The 11,992-nt window shown below is 42.6% G+C and overlaps 1 protein-coding gene across 1 annotated transcript in view; it reads left to right on the forward strand.

Annotated features, from left to right (window-relative positions):
• SH3RF2 (SH3 domain containing ring finger 2) overlaps positions 1-3,263 on the forward strand; it is a 73,953-nt gene extending 70,690 nt beyond the window's left edge. Inside the window, exon 10 of the mRNA XM_027833261.3 lies at positions 356-3,263. Within this exon, the coding sequence (XP_027689062.1) occupies positions 356-643 (288 nt within the window). The 3' untranslated portion in view covers positions 644-3,263. The remainder of the gene's footprint in view (positions 1-355) is intronic.
• The last annotated feature ends 8,729 nt before the right edge of the window (positions 3,264-11,992 follow it).

Below are 11,992 nucleotides of genomic sequence, written 5' to 3' on the forward strand. Positions count from 1 at the left end.
ATTCCATAGCCTCTCTTCTATGTTCTCCTCCACCTCAACTCATGCTGTATCCAATCCTGCCTCTCTAGGTTCTCATATTGCCCCCATTGTGTGGTATCCAGTTTTTCTGGTACCCTCTATGCTCTTCTGATGTTTCCCGCCTGGTACAGTACACATTGTAAAGCCTCTAATCACTTCACTGCTGCACACCATCCCAAGTGTGGGGCACTCACACCCCCTCTGTTGTGTACCCAGTCCCCTGCAGGGAAAGTATCTGTGCTCCATCCTAGCAGCACCATGCCACAGCAGATCAAAGCAAAGGAAGAGACTCACTGTGTTTCTGCAGTAGTAACTCTTGGTTCTGTTCACATTTCAGCAAGTGAAAACAGTGCGATTTCAGAACTACAGCCCGCCTCCGTCCAAGCGGCACAGCTCACAGCCGTCGCCAAACCATCCCGGTGGCAACACTGAGCAGACAGCCCAGCCAGAAGCAAACACCCTGGGCCCTGACATGACAGCTCTCTATTCGCACCGACTCAGCTCCAGCCCAGTGCATCTGAGGAGGACGCCGCACCCAAAGACACCATCGCTGGATCTTTCTGCCCAGGCTGGGCAACTGACCTTCCCTACCAAAAAGAACTACAGCAGCGTTTCTGAGAACTGACAGGTTTTTTTCCCATTCAATTGCTTTCCTTTTCAAATGGGGCTTTCGCCTCTGTGATAAAATAAGCTCCCCACAGACCTCACACCAAAATGCCACCACCCTGGCTTCTCCTTACAAGAGCTAGCGATCCAGTCAGGAACTTACTAGACCCCAGTTCCATGGGGAGCAAGGCCTCCTTCAGGCACTCACAATATCTGCAGCTGGCCAGCCAGTAACTCGGGGGCCTCTGAGGAACTGGCATGGGGGTCAGCACCTCTCTCTAATTTTATGGTAGAGTCTCATTTTAAATGCATCTGACTCACATCCAGCAAGCCATATCTGTATGTCATGGCAATGCATCAAATGTCATCAGCCCACACTGCCCCAGTGAGTAGATGCAAGCACCACAAACCAACATGGAATGGGTTTGTGGTCCCTGCAAAACCAGTGTTCTCTGGTATCCTCCAATTTCTTGCAGCCAGACTTATAGAAAAGTGGAAGAGGGAAGAAGTGTGCATATAGCAGAAATAGTTAAACCTTTTTTGATCTCCTTTCTGCTATGAAAGCCCATAGAGATCAAAACTCTGGTTCATTACCTTTCTCAGCTCTACAGGATAAAGAAACCATAAATCAAATTCAGGCAGTTCCTGGATGAATTTTCAAGTTCCCCTTTGATGGGTTTTTGCTTCAGTTTTTTGAGCCTGGGAGTAGAGGTAATTTTCTGGGGAAGAGAACCCTGCCCTGCAATCAGTACTAAGCTGTTTATGACAGTCATTGGGTCCTTGCAGTCATATGATTTGGATCCTGCTTCTGCTGGTTGGTTGGTTTTTTTCTGAGTTGTGGACAGTATAGGAGCACTTCCTAGATGCCTGTGATCCAGCGGCAATGTTATTTCCCCGTTTAAATCCTAAACGGATTTTTAAAAATCTGGGTCCACGTTGAAGTTCACGAAATAGTTCTCTAAACAATATGAAGGAGATTTGCACATCTCCGTGACATATACCTTTCCTTCCCTCTCCCCATCCCCTACCTTCAACTGATCTTTCACTCTCTCTCTTAGCTATGGAGCCACAGAAATGATAAGCAGAACTGGAAAGTGTATCCAGCCCTTCCTCTGTGACTGATGTTTAGCAATTTGGCACAACGGGTTTGCTTGTCTGTGTGTACTTTGTTTTTAGTGCCAGTGCAAAGACGGTCCATTCCCTTTCCAGCTGGAGCATGGGAGTATTCGATCTCATGACAATGGCTGCTGGGCTGGTTCAAAGACCATTGTAAAGTAACATTCTTGCTTCATTGCACAGACCCAATCAAATTAACTCAATAAGTCACTCTAAGCTTTCTGGATCATTGGGACAGCCTCCAAGGGGGAAGTTCTCTCTTGGAATTAAGGAAGGGCAATGGATGAAGCCATGCTGTGAACAGACAGGTTTTTTTCATGTTTACATACAGAAATAAATATACTGTAACCTCTAGCAAAGCACAGTTATCACTGTGCTACACACCAAGGCCTCTCAAAACTTAACAGTGGCAGAGCTCAGATCCTCCCATTCCAAAAGCACAGCCCCCTAGCACCTTAAACTGTTTGAAAGTCTCCTTCAGCTGTTAGCAATATAAATTAAATGACACATAGTTACACAATTGACTCCAGCTAGCCAGATAGGACTATATCTTTTTTGCCTGCCAAAGAGCCAGAACAGGAATGATGTGTGTCTAATCCTACCCAGTCTTTCCCATCCCAGCCTCCTTAATCTGTACCCTCTTCCTCAGCCCAGTGCATCTGCAGGGGCTGGAAGCAGAGACTCATGGTACCCAGAAGTGTCCGACAGCCCCGGTCCTTTCATAGCCCAATAATTAGGATTCCTAGTTTTAGATTAAAATAGATATAACCCCTCTGAGACAAAAGTTTGGGATTAAAAAATAAAAACAAAGAAGCAGCCAGATTTTGCCTAAAACTAAACACCTAAAAATCAACAATGCTAAATACAATTATTGGTCTGCGGAATTTTAGGGCAACAGACCACCTTAGGGCCAGAGGGACTGCCAGCTGGGATCTGTGGTGCACCTAGTCCAGTATACTGCCTATGACCGCACCAGATGCTTCAGAAAATGGAGCAAGAAACCCCATGGGGAGATAATCTGCCTCCCCTACCCCACCCTCAGAAGCTCTTGTTTAGTCATAGGTGCTGGAACTAGGGGTGCTGCTGTACCCGCTGGCTTGACGTGGTTTCTTTTATTTATATGTTTACGGTTTGGTTTAATGGCTTTCAGCACCCCCCACTATAAAAATTGTTCCAGCACCCCTGGGTTTAGTAGTTCATCATCACACTGCACAAGTGCTAGCAACTGGCATCTGCTTTCACAAATTTAAAAAACCCCATTCCGTGGCTAGAGGCCACCAATGGCATAGACAAAAGGCCTGATTCTCCACTGCCTTGTACTGTGTGCTGTCCTTTAGCGTATGTCTACTCTTGGAGCTGGGGGTGGGATTCTCAGCTGGTGGAGACATACATGCACTCTCTCTGATCAAGCTACCACACACAATAGAGAGCTTGGTTACACTGGCGACACCTGAAGTATGTACCCATCTGAGAGGGTAGGCACGTACATGGAGGCAAGTAGCCCCTCCTGCCACTCACACTGTTGTGGCTACGCTCTATTTTTAACATGCTAACTGCATCAAAACTAGCATGGGTAGGTTCCTCGAGCTGAGAATTACACTCCCTGTACAAAATGCAGACATAGCCTAAGACTTGGGCCAAGGGGATGTAAAACACTACCAGTGAGAAGTAGCAATGTACCCTCAATATGCCCAGACATAAATGACAACACAAGGTGCAAACGAGTAGAAAATCAAGCTGTTTGGTTTTGCTAAAAATTGTCACTCCGATGACTAATGAACATTTTAGAGACAATATCCCTTAGCTAAAGATTCATAACCCCTTTAAAAAAAACTGCATCAAAAAGCACTAGATTCCCCCAGATGCACTCAAGGAGGCAGAAAAGCCTAATAAACATGGCCTGGATTAGATCTTTTAGTAGTTTATACCTATAGCTGGGCAGGTTTGCCTGCTCACACCCTACCTCTGAATGACAATTTACAGCATACTGATGAAAAGCAAGGTGGCTTTCTATGACCCACTCTGAAATCTGCTGGTATAGTAACCAACAGATTTCAACAGCTGACTCCTCACGAGGTTCATCTAAAGAAGCTTGGTCAGAGCACGGGGGGAAGGAAGGATGAGGAGGGAAGCCACTCAGGAGAATTAATTATACAGATGGAGTCACTGGCAAATGCTGCAGGTGTATAAAACAGTAGAAAGTGAAACCTTGGTTCAAAATAGAGAGGCTATGGGGGGCTTTTGCCTTTTACACCTCTGGAAAAAGCCATTTTACCCATTCATATGAACACACTAGAACCAAGCCTAGTGTGATTGTCTTGATCAGGCCATTTCTAGAGCCAGAGGTGTAGTTGCTCTGAACTGAATGTGGCCCATGGGCCTGACATCCATGATCTAAAGCATTTACCTTAAAGTCACACAGCCCTGTGACCGCTCGCTTGCCATTAAGCAGCAAAAACTTCCTCCTTTTGGGCTGCAAGGACTGGGCATGTGAATGCTGAGGCATGTGCCAGCCTGAGCAGTTAAGATTTTCACAATGTATAATGACAGCTATTCTTTGTAAGGTGGCGAGTTAAACTTCCGCTTCCTTGCCAGTACGGCAGGACTTGGAGCAGCCATTTCAGTTCTCTTCCAATGCATGAATTTCACTCAACGCTTCCTCAAGTCCATAGGAGGAAGTTAAAGAGAGAGAGTGCGCACCAGCTATGTCCTCCAAAGATGGAGAGATTAGGTTCCTAAAGTGCGGAATGCAAGTGCTGGAACAAAGTGGAATATTGTAAAGGAGATGCTCTATTTAGACTTAAAAGCTCGTTGCATCATGAACTAGTGGGATCAAGATGTTTTGCTCATACACATACACTATGTCTCTGCACTAGATGGACAGAATGATTCCATATAGAATAAAGAGCGAGGAGTCTTTGTGGCACCTTAGAGACCAACAAATTTATTTGAGCATAAGCTTTCGTGGGCTAAAACCCACTTCATCGGATGCATGCAGTGGAAAATACAGTAGGAAGATTTCAGAGTAGCAGCCGTGTTAGTCTGTATTCTCAAAAAGAAAAGGAGTACTTGTGGCACCTTAGCGACTACCAAATTTATTTGAGCATAATTGCTCAAATAAATTTGTTAGTCTCTAAGGTGCCACAAGTACTCCTTTTCTTTTTAGTAGGAAGATTATTATATAATGTATGTATATACACACACACACACACACACACACAGAGAACATGAAAAATGGGTGTTGCCATACCCACTATAATGACAGTGATCAGTTAAGGTTAAACGGATTAAGGTTTCATGTTCTCTGTGTATTCATCGGATGCATGCAGTGGAAAACACAGTAGGAAGATATAAATATAGATAGATATATCTTCCTACTGTATTTTCCACGGCATGCATCCGATTAAGTGGGTTTTAGCCCATGAAAGCTTATGCTCAAATAAATTTGTTAGTCTCTAAGGTGCCACAAGTACTCCTCGTTCTTTTTGCTGATACAGACTAACACGGCTACCTGTCTATATAGAACGTTACTGATGGCGCATACCTTTCCTGGCATATCAGCTAAAAAAAAAATTGTCAGATTTGAGGCTGTCAATTCCAATTTTGCCTTGGAACACCCCACATTCATCAACATCCTAGCCTGATGTGATGGATTGGGAAGCCTAAGGCAGCTCCAATAGAGATCCTTTCTGATTGCATCTGATGAAGTGAACCGTAGCTCACAAAAGCTTATGCTCTAATAAATTTGTTAGTCTCTAAGGTGCCACAAGTCCTCCTTTTCTTTTTGCAGATACAGACTAACACGGCTGCTACTCTGAAATCTCTGATTACTGGCAATTAACCCCCGGGTTTAGAAGGCTACGATATTGTAACTTCAGAACCTCAAAAGATCACGGTGAAAGAGCAAAGGAGAGCCCATCAGTAGTTTTGGAAACTCACAGGCAGTTTAGGGCAGTCTGCATCCAAAGAGAGTTTTAAAGAAGGAGAACAGAAAGGAAGCAACACACTAATTCACCAGTAGCTTCAGACAGAAACATATGTTGAGGTAAAGTCACCTTGTAAGGTTAATCTGTAGCTGGGGCAGATTTTCCCACAAGAGACTCCATTCAGGCAGAAAGAGGTTATGAGAATGATTAACTATTAATAACAGAACGCTGTTCATTCTGGGGATACAAAGTTAGGTACCCAGCGAGAAATCTGCAATGGAAGTGAAGCTATATTCCCTTCTCCCTTTCCTGAGTCCTGCCATCCATGCAAAGGCGTGAAAATTGGTAACATGAATTTTTTTGTGGCCTGATTTTCAGAGATGTGGAGCATCTGCAGCTCCCATGGATATATTGTAGGAGAGCTGCAGGGGCTCGGCACTTCTGAAAATCAACCCATTCCAACTGAATAAACCACTAAAGTCCTTCCTCAAAACCATACTTACACTAGCCAGATGCAGCTTGTATTAGCATCAGTTCAGGAGCTTCCCTTTCATGGAAAAACAAACAAAAACCACCTCTCTCCATGTGGATGACAAGATACAGTGAGATGAGTGAGGTTGCATATCACCTGTGGACACACGAGTTTGCAAAGCCACACAGCTATCCATTATATGACACTGAATATGGAATGGTGCATACCCCCAAACAAGTGCCACATATTGAACGTGATCAAAACACTTGTGAGCTTAGACCTTGTTCCCATTGCATCGTGACAGCACTAACGGAATCAGGCTGATCAAAAAGGAGAGGGCTTTTTGCTTACATACACACGCATGCTTTGAGTCCTGAGCAGTGACAGGGAAAGGAAATAGTGACAGTGAAATTGGCACTTTGGTAAAATAGCATGTAGTTATTTTGGGCCAGGAGATATCTCAATCAGAGTGTTTCAGTGCTTTGATGCCATGGTGATAAGTATCCTAAATATACCCAAGATATAGAGAGAGAGACTGATGTGAGGAGATCAAAGTGGAGGTGGGTGTATTTTAAAGTGACAGCTCTAAAGACCGGTTCTGTTGTCTTTGTCCAACCCCTTCCAGCTACAAAATACACCCACCTTCCTGTTTAATACCCAACCCTGTTATCGTGAAAATGTTGCAAAATATATTATATATATCCTTAGCCACCTAACCCTTCACAGTTAGGTCTTTGCTGCATACCTTGGCCTCTTGGGACATCAAAGAGTAAAGGGGCTGGAACTAAGGTCTTCCTACTCCAGAAGCAAAGGCTAAAAGAAAATCCCCATTAAGAGTTAAACCATGGCTTTGCCTTGAACCTTGAGTAAAGAGCAGCACATTGGTTCCTGCCTCAGGTCTTGTCTGCACAGGGAAATTGATTGGCATAGCCACAGCAGAACAGGCTACTCTGCTATAGTTATGCTGGAATAACTCTCCATGTCGAGACACTATTCTGCAATTTTAACAGTGACTTTTATTCTGGAATAGTGTCTCAACATTGGGAGTTATTCCAGCATAGCTATACTTTGGATTCACTGGGTACTGATGTGGATGGGTTTTTACAGGTAATGAAATGTCAGTTATTACTTATGCGCTCTTGTTGAGGGGTTTGGAGGAAGGGGTTACGTGGAGTCAGGCAAATCCTCCTTATCCCTATGCCGAAGATCCACATCACACCAGTTCTTCTGATCCAGGGTTGCTGGATGTGGCCTACCACCTCTGCCTGTTAAGGTCATTCATTCCTCCCCAGGGGATGCACATGATGTCTCTGTAGCACTCAGTTCTTACAACTTGAAATAGTAAGACCAAAACTTGCTGTATTGCTAACTCCATTGCCTTCCATTTTGGTCACAGATCATCAGACAAAGTACCAGGTACAAAGAAACAAAAAATGTTAGCAACATCAGAATATCATTCCAGATGTACTGCAGCATAATGGGTTTGGATAATGAAAATATATTGCTCTCTATCTAACAAGTGAATGTAAAAGAGCAGGCTGGTCACACAGAGCCTCCTACCATCAGTAGAGTGCCTTGATTGTCTGAAGTGCAGAGAAAAGGAGCCCTGGGATAGTGCATAAAGTAGTACATTGGGGACAGAGGGGTTGTTAATGAACCTCTCTCGAGTTTGTGAACAGGGCTTCTCCTCAGCTCACAGTATCAGCTCATTTTATATGATTAGTTAATGAATTGGAGTTCAGATCAGATTATTCATCAGCCCTGTTTTAATTGGCTGCCTAACTGCTCAAGGACCTGGAAGTCCTTCAGTAAGTAACCTAACCCCTTCAGCTTGAACTGCAGTCATGTTTCCTGATGAGAAAAGGAAAGAGAAGACAGAGCAAAGGCGAGACCCAGAACATTTTAACCAATTGTTTCCATGAGTGTCTCTTAAAAAATACAACCATGCCCCTAGCCAGACTTGACTGCACTCAGACTCACCAGAGAGGCAAATCAAACACCCGTGTAATGCTGATGGGATAATTTACCAGTTCAGGCCCAAAATCTGTTCTTCCACCTGTTACCACAAGGAGGAGAATAATGAAAAAAGGAGTATCTTACCCATCAAAAACAAAGGAATGCACAAAGAGAGGCAAGCAGGGACACAGGCCCCCCCACTAATCAGTGAGGGCACAGAACCCCTCCAGTCCAGGGGCCGCGGTGGGAGGGGACAGCTCCTCCATCCCCAGGGCTGTGGCAGAGGTACAAAACATGCCCCTCCAAAAGCAGTGAAATTTTAAATTCCTGCACATGCCCCTGATCAAAAATATTACCTGCCACGAATAGAATTTTGCAAGGCTACTTTAGAGGTAACCCCCCTTTACTAGAAGGGACCATGACAGCAACAGAGTATGAGCTTGACAACTGTAGTTGGGACAAGTTGCAGAGGGACAGTATCTGCCCCATGATGGGGGTGCCTAATGGAGAGTTTTATCACTTGGTGAGATGGATGGGCTGGGATTATAAATGGGTTACACTCAAGGAGGATGGCCAGTCACATGGAAAGTAGATTCAGAATCATATGTTTATTGGGAGTTGAGAAGAGCTGAGACATGCTATGAGGTATATATGCAGATCACGGGCTACATAAGTTGGGGTCCCTTTTATTTGCCTTCTTATTTTTGAGCCTTCAGTGTTCACATTTTCTCCACAACCAGTAGAGCTGGAAACTTTTTGTAAATGAAAGCTTAGTGTCACTTAATCACTTGACTCCAGAAGCTGGGGCTTTGTGGAAAAAAAACAGATATCACAAATCTTGTGATAAACTAATCAAAGTTGAGACCGAGGTGTACAATACCAAACCCTGGTTTCTTTCCCTCTCATGCTTGGTTCCTCCTTTCAGACACTATCCAGGTGTCTTGATACTGGAAAGACAGGGTAGCATCCGGGAAAACAGTGTACTGAAGAAATAGCATCAGATGCTAAGGAGAATTAGGTTGTGACTAATTTCCATAGTAGGTAGAGCTGTATTGTAAATATAGGAGGACATTAAGTAACGTTTGTTGGATATCCATCTTAAGAGTGCTCAGAGAAAAGCCAGGAAGAATCTTCTGTTTGGATCAAAACAAGCAACAAAGTTTACAATCATTCCTCATCACTTAGCATGATATATCCACAGCAGTGATCTTATCTAACATGGGCATACAGTCCATTTACATGTCATGATCAAATGACAAACAATGCACCCTTCTTCTCCTGCTCCAAATATTTTGCCCTGAATTGGCAAGGTCATTTTCTAAAACTAGCATAAGGAAGACCAATTAGCTTTAGTGCATTTAGACATCAAATCCATTCTGTATTTTTAGTCACGAGGTATTTTAAATAGGTCACTTGTTTCCCAGTGTTTCATGTTCTGCCCTGATCCTGTTAATTTTTCATAAACTACAAAAAAAAGCTAAAACACTAACGGGTCTGACCTAAATCCACAAAATCCAGGTTAAAGGCTAAAAATCTGGGAGGATAGCTTAGCTTACATAGCAGTTATTTACTTAATGGCAAATAGAAAGAGGCATAATGCAAAATAAGACTGGTGTCAGCCTATGTTTTTCATTCTTACCTCTGAACTGCCCTTGCTTTGAGGGGTTACTTCAACCTGGGGCTCTGTAGTTTAAGCTCTTTTTTGTTAGCTTTATAGCAAGTTTTTTTTTTAAATGAAAAACCCAACAGAGGCATCACATATATAGCTGAAGAGTAAGAAGGAGGAGCGAGGCCAAATCAACACCACATGCCTATTGTATAAAAATCTCTTTATGTTACTATAGGCAAATGTGTCACTGTTGTGTTATAGATACCAGGCCAGCTTCTTGAATCCACTGCGGTCCCTTTACTCTTCTAGGGTGGCACAAAGGGACTGCAAACTACTGAGACAACCGCTTCTGCCCTGGAAATAACCCCAATATAAGGAGGATTTTCTGGTAGCATAGGACACACTACCTCTCCTCACAGATCCCACTGCGGAGGTGCAGGGGATGTGTTCACAGCATGCTGCCCTCCAACTGTTCTCAGTGACGAAACCACCCACAGGAGTTACCACGTGGAAAACCATTGTAAATTACAGAAGCCATTGGGCTGCTCTAAACTGCTCAAGGCCCAACAGGGCCCAGAATTTTGGGAGAACGATGGTGGGCTTTATGCTCCCCTCTCTCTCCCACTACTCTGTGCCTAATGCAGGAAAGCAGTAATGCAGGGTTTGGCCCACAAATTACGCACACAAGTGATTTCATATGTATATTTATAATATGAATCATTTACTAAATAGAGTCGTTACAGTTTATTGTGTAAATAAATATTTAAATGTAATAAAATCCATAGGAAGTGGTTTTTTTCCTTCATGCACAGTGACTTTTTAAAATGTTTGTTTTCTATCAATATCTCAGCTGTTTAAAAAGTAACATTTTAAAACACCCAAAGTGGTCCATGTTTAGGGCCTGATCCTGCCCAGTTAAAGCCAATGAGAGTTTAGCCATAAGCTTCAGTGAGAACCTGCACAAGTCATTTACTCTGAATTCCGCTTTGTAAAGGAGACTGGTTTTTTGTTTGTTTGGTTTTTAAATGCTACTGATGGCAGAAACCACTATTTGGAGTGGCTCCTGATAACCATAAAAATGATCAAACTTGGTAGAAATATAAACATGAAAAAAATAGACTATCTAGACCAAGTTTCAGACCAAAATTTATATATTTTAACGTCAAAAGGAACCATTAGATAATCTAGTCTGACCTCCTGCATAGCAGAGGCCAGAGAATTTCATCCAGTTGTTCCTGTATTGAACCCAATAGCCGTTAATATGGCTGTAACATTGCATTGTGTTATAAATGAATAGAATGGAAACTTTTTTTGTTTTTTTAATAGAAATAGTAGAATATATTTTCTTCCCTAATTTTGTGATGGGGCGGGAGGGCTTTGGGGAGGTGGACAGAATGTATAATTTTAGTCTATTGTTTAAAAATAACTGTTGTATAAATTCAGTTATATGAAGTTCATTTTTAAAAGATTTTTCAATTTAACTCACTTTCCTCAAGAGGAGGAAGTGAAAAGTTGATGAACAAAACGTATCTTCATCTTCTGTTTTGTATTAACCACTGAGGTATTTATTTTGTATTACATCAGTTGAAAGGCTCTGGTTTTAGAATGCTCTAAGTTACTACAAATTTACTTGTTTAAGTTTATAACTCTAATGTTTAGGTTTGTTGTCTGTAGACCAATAAAAAAAAAGTTATCTTGACTTGAGTGGCGTACTGCACCTTATACACTGGAAAAGTAATTGACAGACTGGGTTTCAGAACCAGTGCACTGCAAAAATTAGCTCATCAGCACGGTGGAGGTCAGCAGATGGAAAGTATAGATGTTGGTCAAATTTTCAATGCCAAATATGTATATGATTCCATTCTGTAAAAGATTTTGTGTTGCCATGAAATTTGTTTTTGCATGAAACAATAAAACAATGTTTATTTTCATTTATTTGAACTGAATTCTACTTCTAGTCTTTCCAGTTGCCTGCATGAAAGGAATTATTTTAGTGCTGGTTTCAGGGGACTTAGCAGTTCCACTCTGAATTCAGCCATTCCTTTCCCAGCTACTCTGGGAATGTGGTTTGAGTTTGGGACTCTAGCTAGGACTACCATGGCTGTCTCCCTGTACCCATCACCATTTTGACACCCAATTAAAGGGAGATCTATCTCCCTTCTTTGCCTCCAGCAAAACTGCAGTAATCTACAAAGGACTGTATTAATAATACTTAGTACTAAGAGAGTTTTCCTCCAAGGATCTCAAAGTGCTTTTCAAAAGGAGGGTGAGTATCATTAGTCTCATGTT

The sequence above is a fragment of the Chelonia mydas genome, chromosome 8 (assembly GCF_015237465.2).
Source record: "Chelonia mydas isolate rCheMyd1 chromosome 8, rCheMyd1.pri.v2, whole genome shotgun sequence".
Taxonomy (NCBI): domain Eukaryota; kingdom Metazoa; phylum Chordata; order Testudines; family Cheloniidae; genus Chelonia; species Chelonia mydas.